At 41.8% G+C, this 22,936-nt stretch overlaps 1 protein-coding gene across 3 annotated transcripts in view; it reads left to right on the forward strand.

Annotated features, from left to right (window-relative positions):
• kdm5b (lysine demethylase 5B) overlaps nucleotides 1–17,658 on the forward strand; it is a 62,342-nt gene extending 44,684 nt beyond the window's left edge. For 2 of the 3 annotated variants that reach the window (XM_062979720.1, XM_062979719.1), the window contains 7 exons: nucleotides 6,111–6,290; nucleotides 7,558–7,716; nucleotides 8,081–8,566; nucleotides 13,717–13,828; nucleotides 14,215–14,369; nucleotides 15,516–15,830; nucleotides 16,807–17,658. In XM_062979720.1, coding sequence (XP_062835790.1) covers nucleotides 6,111–6,290; nucleotides 7,558–7,716; nucleotides 8,081–8,566; nucleotides 13,717–13,828; nucleotides 14,215–14,369; nucleotides 15,516–15,830; nucleotides 16,807–16,944 — 1,545 coding nt within the window. In that variant the 3' untranslated portion in view covers nucleotides 16,945–17,658. The remainder of the gene's footprint in view (nucleotides 1–6,110; nucleotides 6,291–7,557; nucleotides 7,717–8,080; nucleotides 8,567–13,716; nucleotides 13,829–14,214; nucleotides 14,370–15,515; nucleotides 15,831–16,806) is intronic. The other variant, XM_062979721.1, reaches the window with a different exon arrangement.
• Nucleotides 17,659–22,936: the final 5,278 nt, after the last annotated feature.

Consider the following 22,936-nt stretch of genomic DNA (forward strand, 5'->3'; position numbering starts at 1 on the left):
CAGTCTTCAAGAAGTGCCTGTCATGTGGGGGGAAGCTCCCGGACACAGACAGGCACGACAAGTGTCTTCTCTGCCTCGGAGAGGCTCACTCCATGGCCTCATGTTCCTCTTGCCGAGCATTCACGCCTCAGGCGAGGAAAAACAGGGAGACCAGACTTAAAGCGCTACTGTATGAGCGCGCACTTCTCCCTCCTCAGGCGGCTCAGCAGAATGCCTCGGCTCCACCAACGCCAGGCCGCTCTCTCTGCCTCCCGCCCCCCTCTCTCCCCCCGACTCCTTCGGCGAAGACCAAACGTCGTCCCTCCTCTTCCCCCGCCCGGGAGCATGCTGGGGAAGAAAAGGAAAAGAAAAAGAAGCGGAAGAAGCACCGCTCTGTCTCTTCTGACCCGTCCCAGCCTAAGCCGTCCTTCACTGTTGCAGGGACGGCCCCCTCACCAACTCCGCCCACACCAGGGCTCCATGTTGGACAGGAGGCGGGGCAACCCAAGCCTCCACAGGCAACGACGTCTCGGGGAGAGGAAACGGCCTTGCTCCAGCCGGAAGCAGCCAATCCCCCCGCACCGTTGATTCAAGGCAGTCTCTCGACCCCAACGAGACTGCATGCACGGTCCCGTGCCCTCGGGACCGAGACACCAGGGCCGCAGACCACTCCACAAGGTCAGGCTACACCTTCCCTCCTGACAATCCCGTCGCCTGAGCGCATTACCCTTGCTCAGCGCTTCTTGTCTCCGAGGCCTGCCTCTTACTCACATGAGTTTTTTCAATCTCCTCCTCGACAACAACCATGGAGTGCGGCGCCCACTCAAAGTGCGCTCCCCCCTCTCCATGAAGACCTTATTCATCGCTCTCCTGGTGGCAGAGAATATTTCTTTGGCCCGGTTGCGGCCTTTAACCGCACCCAACCACCTGTACTCTCTCCACAGGATCCTCCACCCCCAGTTCACCAGGAGGAACAATCTCAATACCTTTCTGCCACTGACTCAGACTCCTACATGTCTGAAACTGAGCATGTGGGCCCAGCACCTCTAGATCATACACCACCTGAAGAGATGCTAACATTCTCAGCCCTGATGACTAGACTTTCACGAGCTTTGACCTTACCAGTGCCTGCTCCTCAAAAACCAATACAGGATCCCTTATTTCCCTCAGAACAACAACAAACCCCAACACCATCTATGGTTCTCCCTCCATTGCCATACCTCTTGCAATTGGCAAGAACCCCAGATACCCCTCCATTCACTGTCCCACCTGTCTCCAGGAGATTTGATAGCCTCTATAGAGTTGACCTAACCTCTGCCCCATGGGCATCACGACCACCTAAGCCCAACTCCTTGGCAATTAAAGTCACTCAAGGCAGACGGTCATCAAAGTCATGCCCTACTCCGGCTGATAAAGAAGGGAGGAAACTGGAGGGGCTGGGCAAAAAGGCCCACCTTACTGCAGGTTTTGTTACTAGACTCGCTCACTATGGAGCCTATATGGCATCCTATCAAGACTATCTGTGGAGGAAAGTCGGTCCTTACCTTGACATGATACCTCATCAACATTGCTCCTTCGTCACAGCATGCCACCATGAAGCTATCGCCCTTGCCAGAGCTCAAAAGGAGATGGCGAAACATACAGCGGACTCCGCAGGGCGAATGTTCGCAACAGCAACAGCAATTAGAAGACACGCATGGCTTCGAGCCTCCACGCTGTCTGAGGAGGGCAGGGATACTGCAGAAAATTTACCGGTCCATGATGATGCCTTGTTTCACCCAGACACCGATGGGCAACTAAAAAGCACACAGGAAATGAAAAAGACAACGCATAGTTATGGTTTTTCCTCCTCTGGTAACTATCCTCCCAGGGCCAGATGGACACCATATCCCTCCTACCAACGAAGGCCATATACTGCCAATACCAGGCAGCTACCCCAGCCATCCCAACCGCCCACCTCAAGGCAACCAGTGGCTAACCGCCCACGCCAGCAGGGCAGGGGACGATACCAGCCTAGATCACAAGGTCGTTTTTAGCGTCCCCTCCCCCAGCCTTCCTGCAACCCCTCTAACCCCCACTATGGTGACGGCTCACACCCTCGACACCACTATCCTTTCCACCACTGACGACCAAGTTCCTGTTTATTTTGGTTCACGTTTAGCACACTTTGAACGTCAGTGGCACCATATAACCACGGATAAGTGGGTGCTTAATGTAGTTTCACACGGTTATGTTATTGACTTTCACACACAGCCAAAAACAGGTTACATCAGGGCTACAACCCCATCCCCTGTTCTATGCCAAGAGATTGCCACCCTGCTTAAAAAAGGAGCAATCGTACCTTTACACCCTTCTTTTTTTCCGGTCTCATTTTTTCCCCGTTATTTCTTGGTTCCAAAAAAAGATGGAGGCCAACGCCCCATTCTTGATTTACGACCCCTTAATTTTTATATACGTTCCCGAAAATTTAGGATGGTGACAATAACCACAATTTTGCCCCTGCTACCGGAAGGGGCCTGGTTTGCGACCCTGGATCTCAGGGACGCGTATTTTCATGTAGCTATAGCCCCAGAACATCACAGGTATCTTGCTTTCATGGTCGGTGACCAAGCTTTTTGTTTCCGAGTTTTGCCATTCGGCATTTCTACTGCACCACGTGCAGCACGTACTACTGCATGGCTGCGGTAGTAGCCCACCTCTGCCTCCAAGGGGTCACACTTTACCCGTATCTTGATGATTGGCTTCTGGTAGGAAAATCTCAACAGTCTCTGCTTCATAGTATTAACATAACCCTCTCCCTTCTTAAGAACCTAGGGCTCGTAGTAAATTACAAGAAATCCAACCTCCAGCCTACTCAACACATCCGTTTCATCGGCACAATGCTAAATTCCACCACTTCCACAGCTCAACTTCCGGAAGATCGCTTCCGGACCCTCCGCTCATCAATACTCCACGTTCTTCACCGCCCTTACTCATCAGCGAAGGACATACAAACGATCCTAGGCCACATGGCCTCCACGACAGCGGTCACTCCGTATGCCCGCCTACGAATGAGACCACTACAGGCTTGGTTCATCAGAGCCTTCAACCCCATAAAGCAGTCGGCTCACACCAAACTCTTGATTCCATTTCACGTTCATCGCTCCCTTCACTGGTGGACAAATCGCAACAACATTTGCATAGGAATTCCATTCCGGCCGGCAGGCCCATCCACCACCATTACAACAGACGCCTCCCTCACTGGGTGGGGAGCATTCTCCGGCAATCTCGCAGTCCACGGCCGCTGGTCCGCCACGGAAGCAACCTTGCATATCAATGTCCTAGAACTCTTAGCTCTGTTCAACGGCTTGCGGGCGTTCAAAGACATATTATCCAATACCACAGTCCAAGTCTGCACCGACAACACAACAGTGATGTGGTACATCAACAAACAGGGGGGGAACCCGGTCCAAGACCCTCCTAGCCATCACAATGGAAATCTGGGATTGGTGCATCCTTCACAAAATTTCTCCCATAGCAATTCACCTGCCGGGCCAACAAAATATCTTGGCCGATCAACTAAGCAGAGCTACACTATCCACCCACGAGTGGTCACTTCATCCAACCACCACTCTGCAAATATTCAGGGAGTGGGGCCAACCCCAGATCGACCTCTTCGCGACATCAATCAACACCAAATGTCATCTCTTCTGTGCCCGAGCGTCTTCCCCAGACACACGGGGTTGCCTAGGGGATGCCTTCCTCTTCACCTGGAACGGCCCCTTCCTTTACATCTTCCCACCGATACCTCTTCTCACCAAAGTAATCGCCAAAATATACAACGACGGGACCAATTGCATTCTACTAGCACCATGGTGGCCACGCCAACCTTGGTTCCCACTCCTCTCCATGATGGCAAAGGGCCAATACATCACTCTACCACGATGGCCAGACCTCCTCACAGCCAATCAAGGCCGTCTCCGCCACCCCGACATAGAACGTCTCCGCCTCACAGCCTGGAGAATACACGGGAACCGCTCTCTCAGGCAGTAATGGACATCATACATGCCGCCCACAGGCCATCTACCCGACGTTCCTACGACTCTAAGTGGCTCAAATTCTCTTCTTTCACTCACCTTCATCAAACAAACCCGTTACAAGCACCTACCTCAATCCTCTTAGAATTCCTCGCCTCCCTTGCAGCTGCTGGTCTCTCTCTCTCTTCCATTCGGTGCTACCTCGCCGCAATCACCGCTTACAGACGTCGACATGGCTACCCATCTTGCTTCAAAGACCCCATGGTCCAGCTTTTCCTGCAAGGTTTCAAGAACATCAACCCTCCGCATGCCCCTCCACCTCCAGCATGGCACCTTGACCTCGTACTCTCTGCACTCACAAGACCACCTTTCGAGCCAATGGCGACGGCTGACCTGTCATACATTACGTGGAAAACTGTTTTTCTCATAGCCGTCACTTCGGGACGTAGGGCCAGTGAACTCTGCGCCCTCCGCTCCGATGAACCCTACATTCGTTTTCACCCGGATAAGGTGGTCATGAGGCTTGATTTATCCTTCCTTCCTAAGAGGGCATCCCTCTTTCATGTTTCACAAGACATTATATTGCCTGCCTTCTTTCAAAAGCCAACCACACCATTAGAACGCTCCCTCCATCTCCTCGACGTCCGGAGGGCACTCTCCTTCTACCTAAACAGAACTAAATCCTTTCGTTCTTCACCCAAGTTATTTCTCAAGTACCGAATGGACGCTAGAGGCTCTCCAGTGTCTCCTCAACGACTTTCAGGTTGGGTCGTCGCTACCATCCGTCTAGCCTACCAAATGGCCGGCAAAGATCCCCCCATGCACATCAAGGGCCACTCCACAAGGGCAGTAGCAACTTCAATAGCATTCAACCATGGAGTTCCCTTAGAGGACATATGCAAGGCAGCGATATGGGCCACACCACTCACCTTTGTCAAACACTACAAACTGGACATTCTCTCCAAGCGCCATGCAGCCTTTGGACGGGCAGTCCTTTTTTCATCGGTGGCATGACACCCACCTACCTCGGTAAATAGCTTGTTAATCTACCACATGTGCGGTTTTCACAGAGACCACGTGAGAGAACAAATAGTTGCTTACCTGTAACTGTGGTTCTCTGAGTGGTCATCTGTGAAATCCGCACATCCCCACCCTTCCTCCCTGCTGTTTGTCATGCCTGGGGACTCTGCCGTTACACGGCGGAGGAACTGCGGCTATGGCCACGCAAGCCATATATATACCCTCTGGGGAGGAGGGGCGGGGCCATAGCCCTACTCATTTGAAACAGCTGTTAAAGGTTCCGGCTTAGCTGCACACGTGCAACTAACTACCACATGTGCGGATTTCACAGATGACCACTCAGAGAACCACAGTTACAGGTAAGCAACTATTTGTTTTGAAGGCTCTGTGATGTTCAGCCCCTAGCAAAACATTAAGTGTAACAATATCGCAATAATGATTAATCGTGGAAAAAAGTAGTACAGTGTTTATGTTCCAGGACCACCCGCAATAAGTGAAAATCCGCGAAGTAGGGGCGCTATATTTATTTTAATATTTACACATTATATTAGTAGTTAGGTGGCCTTTCTCCTCCCCTTCACAAGCCTTCTTCCTGTGCTTCTTCTTGGCGACCTCCTCTCCGGCGCCTGCCAGTTTCCCTTTTGAGCATGCACCTTCCTCATGTCGGCATCCAGTGTGGCCTGGCTGGATGGCGACGAGAGGGAGGGTGCATGCGCAAAAGGGAAACTAGCACCTTTTGCGCATGTGCCACCGCTCAGAAAAAAAAAGCGAAGCAGTGAGGGAGCGAAAAGTGAACCGCAAAGTAGGGAGGGAACACTGTATAAGATTCTCATTGCTCTTTCATATGTTCGCATATGTATAAATAAATTATACATATTTTGTGAAATGCATTACTGACATATGAACAAAAAACCAATATGCTATCTAATAGCAAAATATTCAGTGGAAACAAATAATTATAGCTAACTAAATAAAATGAGAACTGACTCATTCCATGTGGCATAAAGTGTTTAATTTGTCTGTTTTCTATATCTTCAACTTCATCATACCTTGGTGTTAGTAAGGCATTTGTTTGTAACATCTTTGCCATGCTAGGCTGGTGGACGTGTTCCTGTATTAGATACGCTTGTGGAACTTGTGTCAAGAAGTCGCTCTATCCCAGTACATTTGGAATACTTGCCAAGACTAGAGTCATTAGTGGCTGAGGTTCAAGCTTGGAAAGACTGTGCAAGCAATACTTTCTTGACTGAAAACTCATCTTACTCTCTTCTTGAGGTACGCCTTTTAAATCAGATGTAGCTTTGTCTGGAAGATGGTGGGTATGAGTAAAGTTGTGTAATACAAAATTAAAGAAAGTAGTAACAAATAATAGGACCATATGAAATGTTTGGCTGTGAGTTTTATAGGGTGAATTCTGTGCTTCCCGGGGGTGAGGGTTGTTCGTCTTTGATGGGTGCCATTAGCACACAGCTGCAGCCATTATTTTTACAGGCAGTGCTTCTCCTTCTCAGGATCATGTGGGGAGTCAGATGACATCAGTGAGGACATATGGCTGAGTCAGTGAAGAATGAATTATTTTAGAACATGGGTGGCACTCTTTGTTCACTTAAGAAGAACTTTACAGTTGATGAAAGGAAAGAATTGTGCTGCAGAATGCTTCTCTTAAGGGGGCAAAATATGTGCAAGTGGACAATTTTCATGTTGAACCAGTCACCTAAAGAAGATGGCTTCAGTCTCATTCCAGTGCTGTCCTTGATTAAAATAAACAGTGCAGTTATGCTTTCATTTTGCTCTCAGGATTTATTAATAAAACAATAATTATTAATAAAAACTTGATATCTTCACATTCTAAAAATATTGTAGACACTAATATAAAAGAAATAATGGTTAAAACGTCATTCTATCTGGGTTTTTACATAGAATGCTCAGCATGCTACAGTTTTGCTTGGTCGTAATAACTGAACAGTACAATCTTGGCTTTCTTTCTCTCGCTTTTTAGATGTTTGCTAAAGTTCCATTATTTTACAAGTCAACTGAAATAGGCGGAAGGAAGGAATTTGGAACTTTGACAGATAAATGAGCCAGGATAAATGGCTTCCAATATTATATTTTTAAATTTAACTTTAACTTTTAGCATTGTGATTGTTTTATGAACTTGTGAGCATTGTGGAACAACAGGAAGGCAAGGTGATTGAATCATAAAATCATAGATTTGGAAAGACTGAGTCCAACCTGCTACTCAGTGTAGGAAATCCAGCTAAAATCTGTTCAGCCTCTTTTTGAAGACCCCCAGAGAAGGAGGCCCATTGCCTCATTACCAAACCTCCTTTACTGTCACAAAGTTCCTTCTAATGTTCTAAGTCTAATCTTCTGTAACTTGAAACCATTAAACCTGATCCTATTCTCTGTGGCAGTAAACCTGCCCCATCCGCTCTGGGACAAATTTGTTTGTCACAGAGGTATTTCAAAAGTACAGTCATATCACTCCTCAGGTTTCTCTTCACCAAACGGGATTAATTAAAAGTGTTTTTAATTCTTTCAGGTGTTGTGTCCAAGATGTGATATTGGCATATCAGGATTTAAAAGAAAAACAAAGAAATTAAAAGAACCTGCTCTGAATGGTAAAAAAAGGAACACCAAATTGGAGAGTTTAATTGATTTAGAAAGAGCTTTATCTGAGAGTAAGGAAACTGCTGCTGCGGTATGTATTCAGTAAATTCTTTTATGTAGTCATTTATTTTTCCCAACTATGAAGGTGTCCAGTAATGCTTTTTTGAAGAGTATAGCTGTTTATGAGCTTACAGATATAGGAAGCATATTGTACAAACTTGATGATTATTTATTGGTTTGAAATAGAATTTATCTGAATAGATATCCATTCTGCACTTAACATTTTGTTACATGTGAAACTGTGAGTTACTTTTTTAAGTGTTTAGATATAAGAGAGCATCACGGTCCCTTCTGACAGCAAATACTTCCTTGCAAGAGTCTGAGCAGTTGAGCCCTTAAGTTAAAGAAACCTTTATCTCTGAGAAATTTAAATGTTTTAATTAATTTTCTTCCAGATGGCCACACTTACTGAAGCTCGTTTAAAAGAGATGGAAACACTTCATGGCCTGAGAGTTGCAAATGAAGAAAAAATCTTCTCAAATGAACAGAATACAGAGATCAAAGTTTGCCTTTGCCAGAAAGAGCCAGCGGCACCAATGATCCAATGCGAGCTGTGCAGAGGTGTTTTCCATACCAGTTGTGTTTCAGTCCCCAGCATTTGGCAGGAGCCACGAGTGTGGCTTTGTCCACATTGCCATCGATCTGAAAAGCCACCTTTAGAAAAGATTCTGCCTTTACTGGCCTCCTTGCAGCGTATTCGTGTGAGACTGCCCGAAGGAGATGCGCTACGGTACCTGATAGAGAGGACCGTGAACTGGCAACACAGAATGCAACAAATGCTATCCTCAGGGAATGTAAAACTTATACAAGAGAACACGGGTTCAGGGATACTATACAGCAGATGGCAAACCATGGTGGGCCAATTGCATGAAACTAGTAAGGTAAGACCTTAGTCATGATAAAGACAATAGGAAGGAGATAGATCAACTTTTGGGGCTTTTGATGGTCATAAACAATGCTTTCCTTTCACATTTTGCTTTGTGGTGCTCTATTAATCCTATCTCAACTGTTCGCCTATGAACTGGCTTCTGTCTGTCCATTCATTTACTGCTTGTTTTGTGGAAGAATGAAAATCCTTACCATCTTAATTTGTATCAATGAGAATATTACATAAAATTAAGTCCCTTTAGGAAGCCAAAACAGTTTTAGCTAAGTGAAAGAAAAGTGGGGTGAAAGCAATATTTCCTTACATCACTTTGAAATAGGTGAAAACATTTTCCCATTTTGAGGTTTTCCGTATCCATCACTCAAATGCGAAAGTGCTGTGTACTTTATAGAAGGCTGATGTTCCTGGCTCCTCATATAATAATATAAGATAATAATATAAGAAATATGATTTAAAAAATAATTTCTTTTAAAAATATTAATCTTTCTCCAAATATTATGTCACAGTTAATGTGTCAGAATTAGTTTTTCTGAAGGGATATAATTGTACACATGATTTTTACTAACTATAATCTTATTTAATAAAAACATATCTGCTTGTGTTTATGTATGTGAGAATGCACATACGTGTTTATTAAAAGTAATTTTAACAGATTGTAAATCAGGGGTCCCCAAACTAAGGCCCTGTGGTCCAGATGCAGCCCTCCAAGGTCATTTACTCACTCCTTGCCCTAAACTTAAGACTTAAGGTTGCTCTAAGACTGAAATGACTTGAAAGCACACAACAGCAACAATTCTAATTAACTTGATTATCTCATCGGCCAGAAGGAAGCCCAAACTTCCCATTCAAATACTGGTAAGTTTATGTTGGTTAAAATTGTTTCTCATTTCAAGTATTGTATTGTTCTTTTATGGGTTTTTGGCACTATAAGTATGATATGTGCAGTGTGCATAGGAATTAATTCAGGTTTTTTTCAAACTATAGTCTGGCCTTCCAAAAGTCTGAGGGTCTGTGAACAGGCCCTCTGCTTTAAACAAATTTGAGGACCCCTGTTGTAAATAGTTATTTTTATAGGTGACAGAATTATGAGGTCACTTTGAAAGTAGCTTTAGTAGAAGGAGTAAAACTTCTTTATTATATTATAAGCAACTATGTCTAGTTATTTACAAAAGTGACCTTTATGGCTTTTTAAAAAAGATGCATTTTAACAGTTCATTTTCACATTTTATGTCATTCTTATCTATTCTAAGGTTTCAGAAAGTATGAGAAAGTAAATAAAAAGTAATGAGCAGTATAACAACATAAGTTACTTTCTCAACACAATAATGAGTAGTGGCAGTGAGTTACTTTTCAAATGCCATAATAAGTAATGGAAATCAATTACTTCTGAAAAGCACTTTTACAAGTTCTTTAATTTTTCTTGAATAATTTGCCCTTTTACAAAAATTGAAAAAATAAACACAAGGGACCAAGCAGAGCATTATTCTTTTCAGGAGAGGAATTGTGCAACCATTCAGATCCTGTGGAATTAGAAACTTCCAGCATTTCTCAGTACCTGCTAATATTAACTAGTGCTGCTGGGACTTAAAATCCACTGACATCCGGAGGGCCATTATAATTCCAGGTTTTTCTTTGTTGGCCTCAGTGATTTACACAAATGTTTTCCATCAAAATAGTTTGAGTAGAAATTTAGCTGATTGGGTTTTCCTTTTTCAGTTCTCTTGATCTTTACTGATGATGCTCTGTCTGCTTATGTGAAAAACATCCTGTTCTCTTTTAAATTTGCATACATGTGTTTTTAGGAAAAACTAGCTTTGCCCAGCCACACGTTGCTGTGGCTTATGGGAATCATTTGTTGGCCAGGTGGAATAGCAATGAACAGCCTTGCAGCCTCAAAGCCTGGCTATTTTCTTCTTATGGGAATCCTTGTTTGGTGAGCTGGAATGCAATGGAATAGGGTTGCTGCTAGGAAGTCTGGGTACTTTTGTTATAGGGGAATGGTATTTTTGGGCTGCTAGAATTGCAATGAATAGCCTCACTGCTTCAAAGCCTGGCTGCTTGCTACCTAGGGGAATCTTTGGTTGGTCAGCTTCAATAGTACAGAGTAGTATCACTGCTTCAAAGCCTGGCCGCCTTCTACCAAGGTTAATCATTTGTTGGTCTGGTCGAATTGTACTGAATAGCTTTGCAGCTTCAAAGCCAGTCTGCTTCCTGCCTGGTGGAATCCTTTGTTGGGAGGTGTTAGCTGGCCCTGATTGTTTCCTTTCTGGAATTCTCAATTTCCCTGCTTTGAGAGTGTTGCTCTTCATTTACTGTCCTGGTTTTAGAGATTATATTGTTCTGTATTATTATACCAAAGTAATATTTATATACATATTACATATTATATTTATATAATATTTACATATCTATATATATAAAAGAGTGATGGCATCACGGCAATTCACAAAACAACAAAAGTACAGGCCCCCCAACCTCAAAATTTGACAACACAACCCATCATCCACGCCTCAAGGTTGATACAACAAAAAGAAAAGAAAAATAAAGTCCTAATTAGAGGGAGAGCAATAATTGTTTTTATCCAATTGCTGCCAGTTTAGAGGGCTAATCTCTGCCCACTTGGTTGCCTAGCAACCAAGGGACAGCCAGGTTTCAGTTAGGGGACAGGCAGATTTAGGCCTCACTTAGACTTCTTCCACAGATTATCTAATTTGCACTGGATTATATGGCAGTGTAGACTCAAGGCCCTTCCACACAGCTATATAACCCATTTATAATCTTATATTATCTGCTTTGCACTGGATTATCTTGACTCCACACTGCCATATAATCCACTTCAGTGTGCATTTTATACAGCTGTGAAGAAGGAGCCTCATATAATCCAGTTCTGAGCAGATAATATAAGATTAGAAATATACAGTAGAGTCTCACTTATCCAACGTAAACAGGCCGGCAGGATAAGTGAATATGTTGGATATTAAGAAGGGATTCAGGAAAAGCCAATTAAACATCAAATTAGGTAATCGTTATACAAATTAAGCACCAAAACATCATATTATACAACAAATTTGACAGAAAAAGTAGTTCCATGCGCAGTAATGCTATGTAGTAATTACAGTAGAGTCTCATTTATCCAACACTCACTTATCCAACGTTCTGGATTATCCAATGCATTTTTGTAGTCAATGCTTTCAATATATCGTGATATTTTGGTGCTAAATTCATAAATACAATAATTACTATATAGCATTACTGTGTACTGAACTACTTTTTCTGACAAATTTGTTGTCTAACATGATGTTTTGGTGCTTAATTTGTAAAATCATAACTTTATTTGATGTTTAATAGGGTTATCCTTAATTCCTCATTATCCAACATATTCGCTTATCCAACGTTCTGCCGGCCCATTTATGTTGGATAAGTGAGACTCTACTGTACTGTATTTACAAATTTACCACTAAAATATCACAATGAATTTAAAACACTGACTACAAAAACATTGATTATGAAAAGGCAGACTGCGTTGGATAATCCAGAACATTGTATAAACGAATGTTGGATAAGTGAGATTCTTCTTTAATATGAAATAATTACTGGGATAGAATAATGCAGAACAATATAATCTCTAAAACCAGGACAGTAAATAAACAGGGGAATTCCACACAGGAAACAATCAGGGCCAGCTAACACCTCCCAACAAAGTATTCCCATCATCAAAGTCTGGCAAATCCTCTGTTTTCTCAGGGCCACAGACAGTAGAAGCACATAAAATATCGCAAACAACACCACTCTGAAAACAAGGGAATTCCAGACAGGAAACAATCAGGGCCAGCTAACACCTCCCAACAAAAAATTCACTCAGGGAGGAAACAGCCAGGCTTTAAAGCTGCAAGGCCATTACATCCTAATCATTTTTCCTAATTGCAGCATTCATACTTGCCTCCAACAAACAAAAAAAACCAATCAGAAATATTGTATATTCACAACCTTTAGGAAACAATATCCCCTGATGGCGCAGCGTGTTAAAGCGCTGAGCTGCTGAACTTCTGGACCGAAAGGCCACAGGTTTGAATTGGGGGAGCGGAGAGAGCCCCCACTGTTAGCCCCAGATTCTGCCAACCCAGAAGTTCGAAAACATGCAAATGTGAGTGCATCAATAGGTACTGCTCCGGCGGGAAGGTAACGCCGCTCCATGCAGTCATCCCACATGACCTTGGAGGAGTCTATGGACAACACCGGCTCTTCAGTTTATAAATGGAGATGAGCACCAACCCCCAGAGTCAGACATGACTGGGCTTAATGTCAGGGGAAAACGTTTAACTACCACCTTAAAACCTTAAAACTAAAACCTTAACTACCACCAATTCCTCAATAGTTTATTTCCCATAACACCAGACTTCGCCACAGCAACGCGTGGCCGGGCACAGCTAGTTATATTTATAATCTTCTATTATCTGCTTAGAACTGGATTATATGAGGGCCCTCCTACACAGCTGTATAAAATCCACACTGAACTGGATTATATGGCAGTGTGAACTCTAGATAATCCAGTTCAAAGGAGATACTGTGGATTATCCTGCCTTGGCATTCTGGGTAATACAGCTGTGTGGAAGGGCCTTGAGTCTACACTGCCATATAATCCAGTTCAAATAAGATAATCTGTATTTTATAGGCTGTGTCGAAGAGGCCTAACTGCCTGTGCCCTGGGCGCCATCTTGGCTGAGGGAGTTGCTAGAACACAAAGGGAACGGGGCCTAAAGGCAGCAGGGAGGGGGGAGCGCTAAAGGCAGCAGAGCCTACTTTACTAACTGGCAGTTAGGGGGAGAAAAGCTCTTCCTCATCCTCTGTAATTTGGACTATTTTTCTAGGTTTTTTTATTGGAAGACATATTTTGGATGACTATGTCTTTTGTAGCCAAATTTGGTGTGATTTGGTTCAGTGGTTTTGCTGTTTACTCCATAGTAAAACGAACATTACATATTTATATATATATAGATATGGTTAGTTATAGTGAAGTGTAACAGAACCACCTAAAATATCAGTTTGGCTATTTGAATGATTAATTATAACTGCATTTTATGCCATGATGATTCAAATTCACAGCATGTTGAACAGAAAAGTATTTAATTGCTTTTCTTTATTTAGGTTTCACAGACAATTGGTGCCACATCTTTCTCTTTGCCTCATGACTGGAACAACAGACCCATGCATTTACACTCTCCTTTTTCTACAGGACAAAACTGCATCCCTCTTCATGGTAAATATGCTTTACTTAGGTGTCGTATAGTGGTTTGAGTGTTGGAATAGGACTCTGGGAAACCAGGGTTCATATGACCTTGGGCAAGTCATACTCTCTGTGTCTAAGGGGAAGGAAATGGTAAATAAATCTTGCCAGGAAAATCTAGAATATGATCACCGTATATCGTGATCTAATTGAAGGCACATAACAGCAGTTACTTAACATCGTTAGTCTTAAGAGATGTGAAATTCTAGATTATAACATGACTATTTTATGGAGGCTTATATTTTCAGTAAAGGTAAAAAAGATTTTCCTTTATTTGAAATGTGTTTTGGAAATAAAATTTCTAAAGCTGTGCAACTGTCATCCTGGACAATTTAAAATTCTTGTCTTTTTCATTGTAGCCATAAGCACAGAGCTAAATGAACTGATGATGGAAGCACAGTTACTACAGGTCTCATTACCAGAAATACAAGAGCTGTATGAGATCTTGCTCACAAAGGAGAGCTCTGTTTCAAAGACAGAACAGAGGTCACCAGTGGGACTAGCAAATGAAAAGGTGAGCATTGGTACTGTAGTAGAGCATTTTTAAATAAATGTTTATTGGATGTCCCTTTTCTCATTCAAGAAGTTCATGTATGGAAGATTCTCCACTACATATAAGGTTGACATTTGGATTTAGGGGACATTTAAAGCAGGCATGGGCAAACTTCGACCCTCCAGGTGTTTCGGACTTCAACTCTCAAAAATCCCAGCCAGCTTACTGGCTATTAGGAATTGAGAAGTTGAAGTCCAAAACACCTGAAGGGTCAAAGTTTGTCCAAGCCTGGTTTAAAGGAATAGAAGAAAGGAAGGGGAAAATGAATGAATGAAGCCTTACAAATGCATGTTCACAAGTTATTAGTCTAGCCATTTTTACTAGCCTAGAGCAGTGAGACTTTAGTACAGTAGTATGACACCTTTATTCCCAGATTCAATCCCTTTTGTTTTATCTTACCCACACTCCAAAAATATCCCCCTCCCAATTGTGAGCCCTTTTGCTTGGAATTCTGCCTCTGAACATATGTAGAAATTCCAGATGTTTGGGTCTCTGACTCCTAGAAGCCTACGCCAGCTTGTCCAATGGCCAAGAATTCTGGGACCTGAAGACCAAAATACCTAGAGGGCCACACGTTGGAAAATGTACACACAACTGTGTGGTCCGACAGACAATATTTATATTCCCAAGAATATTTTATCCATATGATCCACTTTTCTTTAAAGCTTATAAACTATTTTTAATCAAATCTGATTCATAAGCACTTTTAAAAAGAGATTATATTTACTATTCAGTTCTAAAATTACACAAACAACGTAATGCACATTTCTGTAATTATCTTAGCGTTGGAAGCACTTGGTCATAATCCTTTACGGCATTGCACCACTTTTGCCAAAACGACTGACATCCCCCACCCACTTCTCCGGTGGGTTAGGAAAGGATGTTGTGCATATTTTTGATGCTAGAGAGAACTGTAGTAGGAGGGGAAGGGAATAAATTCCTAATTGTTTTTGCATTTGATGCTTTGGAACAACTGCTTGATCTTGCCACCATTCTATAGATTTGCTTTTTATTCAGTGCTGGAACAAGTAATTTTATAGGAAACTAAAGTGTAAGTGATGACTGAGGAGTAATTAATGGTCTTATTTTAATATATATTTCTCATAGAATGATTGCCGAGGGAAGAGAGATGGAATTTGCTGTATGGAAAGGAAACTGAAAAGACGCTTTGAGAGAGGAGATCTTTGCAGTGAAATGAGATCAAGAGTCAGGAAGATAACTCCAAACAAGAAAAAACTGAAATTGGCTCAGTTGAGAGAACTGAATACCAGCAAATTGGAAAGAGAAAAGCTTTTTGACATTCAGCGATGTGGAGAAAGTCAGTTGCTTCTTTCAGATATGTCCTTGTCTGAACAGGAAGAATCTGAAGATGAGGATGCCATTTGTCCAGCTGTCAACTGCCTGCAGCCTGAAGGTGATGAAGTAAGTTCAGGGTTTAGGAATAGCATTATGATAAATGCGTAATGCAATAATATCACAAAGTCAGAGGGGACTTGTCCAATATGTAATCCAAACCCCTGCTTAATACCAGATACCCAGAGTTAGAACAGCTCCATCAGATAGCCTTTAAGCTTTCGCTTGAAAAGGGAACATCCACTATTCCATTCAGTGGTTACTCTTACCATTATAAACTTTGTCTAAGCATCTACTGAAATGTGCCCTTTGGGACAGTAGAGAACATGTTTTTTCTCTCCAATATATGACAACTGTTTGAGTATGACAGAATGCTGTCATGTGTCCCTTTCCCACCCATTGTCTCTGATTAAGATTAAACCTAACCAGGTTGGTGCTGCGATCTTTGGAATAAGAAATTCTTCCACCATACAAGAACAAAGCATAACCACATCTACACTGTGGAATTAGTACAGTTTGACAGTACTTTATATGTCATGGTTCAATGGTATGGTAGTTTTACAAGGCCTTTAGGCTTCTCGGACAAATAGTGCTGATACCTCACCCAAGTTTCCAGTGCTCCATTCTTCAATTTATATTTATTATTTATTACAATATTTATATCCCACCCTTCTCACTCAAAAGGGGACTCAGGGTGTCTCACTGTATATTTTTGCTTTCCAATTTCTACCATCTTCTTCATACGATTCGAGCTGACAACTGAAAACTGGATTTTATGATTTAGATGAAATGTACTTTAGTCTACAAACACTTAACATTGAAATAGATTAATTATTGTTTAAAGCACCATGAGACTGTTGGTTTTTGCTGTAATACATTAACAAGCTAAGTAGAAATCATAGGAATATCTACCCTTCTCATACTGTTGTCTTTGTTGCTCTCCTCTCACTACACAACTGAGCATTTGGTTATAATATAATAGCAATTCTTTTTGAGAAAATTGCTTTATGTGTGGTCCTCTGAAGGCTTGTCTTTTTCCATATAGGTGGATTGGGTACAGTGTGATGGCTGCTGCAACCAGTGGTTCCACCAAGTATGTGTGGGTGTCTCTCCGGAAATGGCAGAAAAAGAAGACTATATTTGTGCAAGCTGTACTGGAAAGGACTTTTCCTATCAAAACTAGAATGCTTGATGGGTGTTCAGAACTCTGCAACAGAAAATGATGAATTTTTTTCTCCATAAAGCCACTGGGCTGGTTTTAGAGCCAAGTTGGAAATGGTGCTACTTCTATCCTCATGGGATCATTTTTCAGAACTTAAAACAATTTGACACTTTTGTATTTTTATCCTTTAAGCTGTTTGTGGTTATTGAGGTTTGAAATGCTGATTGTTCAGCTGGGGGGTTTTCGCCAGTTAGAAGGCATCAAACATGCACCTTTTCATGTATAGCATTAAATTACCTCTTTGGAATTTACCAGCACACTTGATCAACTCTGTTTAAGTGCAAAACACTGCACTAAGTTTCCCTATTCCGTATTTCCTCTTTTTAAAGAAATCCCTGTTTCCTCTCTTGAACGTTTTTTGAAAACTTTAGATTTTTTTTCTCACTTTGATTTTGTAGACTAGGTTTATTTATCTGAGCAATAACTTCTGTGTCTGGTTTCAATGACTGGATTTATAATTCTGAACAGCGTGTTGGTGCTTCTAGCATTGGTTGATGTACAGAAAGCAAATGTTTAGGTTCTAGTGTCACTGATGGACTAGTGATGTAGAAGACAGGAAAGCTCTGTAAAGTAATGGCCACAGCTGTATTTTGGCTTTTTCTTCTTTTTGGTAGCTTGTATCAAATGTTGCAGTTTATATTGTGGAATAAACCCTTGGTTATGTTACAAAATTCAGCACTAGTGTCTTCAGAAATGCTGAGCTGCAACCGTTTTCCACACTTAGTTTTATGCTGCATGTTTGCAAACACTACATTTTATACCATCCAAGCACCTGCATTTTCAGACTAATTTCTTTCTAGTTCTGGGGAGCCCTCGATATGCCTTGTACCAAGTCTTGTCCTAATCATTTGGCAAGCAAACAAGGAAATGAGACAGAACTGATGTTCTTTTCTTTTCCTCATCTCTAATTGTTTGAGCAATTGTACTAGTACAGGTTTTCTGAGCTATTTATTTTTTTAGGTCTTAGAAGACAGAAATGATTCTTGGTGAAGTACATCTTCCCCTTCTAGATCCATACCTGTTTGAAAGAAGCCACCACTGGGAAAACAGCATGTCCCAGTGTAAGAAAAAAAGATAGTAAAAGGGTTAAGTGTGTATAGCTTGTATCTTCCAACTATGAAGGCAAAGGTATGTGGGACAAGGAAATATCTATTGCGGGGGGTTACATGAATAGGTCAGAAAACTAATAGGAAATATGACAAGCAAAATAGAAACTGACATTAATTTATCTGTAATCTAAATGGGATATGTCCTCTGTACACAGGAGCTCAAAAGAAAGGGATTCTAATCTACAAAATGTATGCCATTACAAGTCTCTTTTGTCTTTCAAAGAGTGACAAGACTCTTTTTTGAAAATAAACCTAACTTTTATTAATACAGGGTTTAGTTATCTATTAGTAATCCATGTCTAGAATGAATTTTCTGTGGTTCATTGGGTTTTACCTTGTCCAGCATAGTAATTAAATGGAAACTCTTATATGACAATTTTCTAAAAGAATGTTTCCAGAATATTTTTTACTATCTGAACTTCTATGCAGCAACAAGACACTTGAATACATGTTTTAAAATAATGTGGGGTGCTATAGCTCTTTTTTTCAACTCCTCGATTTCTATCTTCAGTGTTTGAGACCAAGGAGTGGTACAATAGTAACACTAACTCATGTCTAACACTTGGATGTTATCTCCACTCCTTGATGTTTCTTCCCATTATCTCCCCTTCATTAGCCTTAAGTATTAGTACCAGGGTTAGCCATATAAGTCATGATTAACATTGCCCCAGAGTTGCTTTTTCGGTCAAATTTTAAATGTTAAAGCCTAGGTTTGGTAGGGCTGCTGGGAAAATTCATATTGTTAAGAGAAAATGAAGTACACAATTACATTGCCTGTCCTTAATCCTTTCGACAGTGGCTGGAAGACTACATTATAACTGACTTTGATATAAGATATTTTTAATAGATTAGACTTGGTTTAGGAAAAAAACTAAAACTTGCTTTTAGAAACCAATACCGGTCACAGTAGTGCTATATATTTATGCTCCTGTCTTCTCCCCATTGAATATTACTTTGAAATCAACACATCAAATTAAGCTTCAATCCAAGTTGTTAGCAAACATAACATCTAAATTAGGTAGAGTTTCTGTTCTTGTTGCATATCTAAGCAAATTCTAAGAAATAAATACACAGTGCTTAATATTTGTATCAATATCCTCCTAAATTGTGATGCATTGCAGCATTTAACTTGTTCCTGATGTTTTCTAGCAAGATGGGCCAAGAACCACAATGATATAAACTAGGATTGCAGGCTACTAGCTATTCCTGTAATGCAGTGATTCTCAACCTGTGGGTCTCCAGGTGTTTTGGCCTACAACTCCCAGAAATCCCAGCCAGTTTACCAGCTGTTAGGATTTCTGGGAGTTGAAGGCCAAAACATCTGGGGACCCACAGGTTGAGAACCACTGCTTTAATGCCTTCCAGCCCCTCTAGAACATCCCTTATTTTTACATAAAGAGGCAAGAGGAGGAGGCAAACAAGAAGCAGGCAGTTCTCAGGACACCCTTGTATAACATAAGTTGTTGGTAGTGATATGCAAAGGTGTACAGTAACAATAGTAATAGGAGTGGGAAGAGAAAAGTGGTGACAGCAGCACTTGCAAAAAGAGAAACTGGAAACTGAATTTCTTCTTTCAGGAATTGACTCCAGCCCAACGTTAAGGACACCTTGGTATTTTAGAAGCGGTAACCAGGAAAAATGCCTATATCTACTTAGAAGAGGTAACCAGGAAAACTCCCAGATCTACTCTGGGAGAAATATTACAGAGCCCAGTAACATCATTCAAAACATCAGAGGTGCAATTACTTGCTCTTTCTCCAATGTGATATATGCTATCCTATGTTAGGAATGCCCTCTACTGGAGGCATGTAAGGATGTGCAGCAATTAGTGGGCTTTCTATAGAGAGAGGTATGCAGTTGCAAACTATACATCACAGGATTCCATAGGATGCAGCCATAATAAAGTACAGTTGTAGTGATTTCATCTAGGACTGTAGATAAGGAGGTCCATGCCCAGTGAGATTTCTCTGTCCTGGCTGATCTGGTTTAGAGAACAAGCACTCTGGGCTGAAGGCAAAGCTACAGAGGTTTATTCGGTATGGTCAAAAAGGATACAAGTACCAGCAAAGCACTTCACACTGTACAAACATAAATTCACTGTAAAACAAAAGATGTTTTATACAGTTCTGACAGATACTCAGATTTTCTGCGCCTCCTCCTGATTGGCTGAGAAACCATGCTGGCTAGGATCCACGTAGGGATTGGACAGAGTTTTCTCTGACGTCACTGACAGAAGGAGGAGATCCCCATGGCGGGAAGAATAACATTTGTTGGTTTGTCAGTTTAAATGTACAGTCTGTTGCAGACAGCAAAAACCTGGGGAAAATGATGACGTGGGTATGTAGATGGTTCCTTGGTATCCAGTTCCATGCAAGACCCAAGAGACAAGGGGTGACAATCCCAAATGACCAAGGGCTTAGCTACGTATTCAGAAGACTAATGCATTCATATTTGTTTATTCTTTTCTGTAGGAATGATGAGCCTCTCGCCTTGTCTAAACAGGAAAACATCTTAAGCTCATCTTGCTTACAAAGACGATCATCTGCTTCACATATATACACAAAGGGTTTGACCTTATCTGGCTTGGGAGAGCACTATAAAGATTTTTGTTAAATGTATAATGATCTCTATTCTCATGAACTTATGCAAACAGGAGACACGGGGACAGTGGGTGCCTTCAAAATACATTTGATACAAGTGTATACATTCAGAAATTGTTACAGTATACAAGCAACACAAGTTACACAGAAATATCATTTTTATACATTTATTTAAATTTTTTAGATTCGATGAAGTTTGGAGTACAGTTGCTGTTAGGCCCTTCTGGGGCCTCTAGTGGCTTCAATATTGTGAAACTTTTAAATGTTTAAAAATAAAATAAAAATAATATCTCTTCCTTGAAATTCTCTTATTGTTCTTAAACTTTCAGGGAGAGGGTGCAGTGGCTCAATAACAATAGATTCTTAGTGTCAGCTAGGGTTTTGTCCACACAAGCCATTTTAGCATTTTATCTTGCCCTCATGGGGATGGGAAATTACTATGCAACAAGGCAAGTTATATACATTTAATAAGTGGTTTAGGACACAGATGGGGGATATTATAGATTCTCGATGTTAGTGGACCATAACACTGTAATTTTTGACCACTGGCTCTGCTTGCTAAGACTGATCGGACATGATGCTTCTATATATACTTTAGTGACTTTTGCTGTGTCAAATGTCGGAACTAACATTCAACCAGGCTTATCTATATTGTATGTCTTCTCAGCAGTTGATTCTTCTGTAAGACCCCCCATATCTGCAGTCCTAGCTAAATCACCACACTGCTACTTTAAATGCCCTGGCTCAGTGCTAAAGAATCCTAGGAGTTGCAGTTTTACAAGTCCTTCAGCCTTTCCTATCAAAGAATGCTGATGCCTCACCAAAATAAAAGCTTCCATGACTGAGCACCGAGCCATGCCAGTTAAATTGTGTGAAACTGCATTCATTATACATAGGCTGTTAGGAATTGTGGAAGTTGAAGTCCAAAACACCAGGAGAGCTGAAGTTTGCGCATGGCCGATCTACAATGCCCCGTGGGACTCATACCTTGCTTTTGACAGCGAGAACTGGATGATGGGTTAAATGGGCTCTAGGACTGACCCAGTGAGGCTCCCCTTGTGGCTCCCCTAGGAAAGTTGTCGCAACAATCAGGTCCTGAACCGGATCAGGCTCACGAAGCTTTGCATCTGGAGCTGGAGCTCATGCCTATGCTATGGACGCTGCTATTTGGAAGTAACCAACTGCATAGTAATTGCAGCCCCTTTTGATCCTGGCAATGAGTGCATCTACATATTGTAGATTTAATGTACTTTGACATCACTTTCAAATCTACTTTCCTGAGATTTGTGGTTTAGTGGGGTACGAGCCCTCTTATCGCAGAGAAGGCCAAAGACCTTGCAAAACTAAAAGTTCCACAATTCCATAGCATTGAGTACTGGCAACTCAAGTGCTGTCAAACTATAATGTAGATCAGGCATGGGCAAACTTCAGCTCTCCAGGTGTGTTGGACTTCAACTCCCACAATCGTGGAATTGGTTTGTCATTTTAAAGGTGCAGTCTGTTGCAGAGAGGGTGCAAACCTGGGGGAAGTGATGACGTGGGTATGTAGATGATTCCTTGGTATCCAGTTCTGTGTAAGACATAAGAGAAAAGGGCCATAAGGCTGTTAGGAATTGTGGGAGTTGGAAGTCCAAAACACCTGGAGGGCTGAAGTTTGCCTATGCCTGATGTAGATGCACTGTTCGTTTCTATGGTGCTGCAAGATCCCTTTGCATACTGATATTCCAGATTAACACATAATTGAACTATTCGTCCTGATGGTTTTTGCCAATTAAGGAATACATACTGAAGAATCAGACTCGAGATGCTAGGATGGATGCATTATCATTATTATAATTATCGAACTTCTCCCGTTCTTCCACTGCAAGTAGCAGCCAATAATGAAAGGATCAAGGCAGTGACATCTCCAGCCCATCCCTATTTGGATATTGGCCAGCACACCAATGCTTTAAATCAAGAAATAGTTTTCTAAGATGTACAGAGATACTTGCAGGAACACCTCAGCAAGCGAGAGTCCAAAAGTGGCAGGATAAAACCTGGAACCTCAAGCCATGGTTGATACTGAAAGAGAGACTCCCTCCTGGGCGCACAGAAGACTGAGCGACTTGGAAGATGCTGAACAGCCTGCGTTTTCATACCACGAGATGCAGAGCTAACCTTAAGAAATGGGGCCACAACATGCGAGTGTGGAGAAGAGCAAACCACAGATCACAAGCATGTGGACAATTTCAACAGAAAGGAGGA

The sequence above is a fragment of the Anolis carolinensis genome, chromosome 4, assembly GCF_035594765.1.
Source record: "Anolis carolinensis isolate JA03-04 chromosome 4, rAnoCar3.1.pri, whole genome shotgun sequence".
NCBI lineage: Eukaryota > Metazoa > Chordata > Lepidosauria > Squamata > Dactyloidae > Anolis > Anolis carolinensis.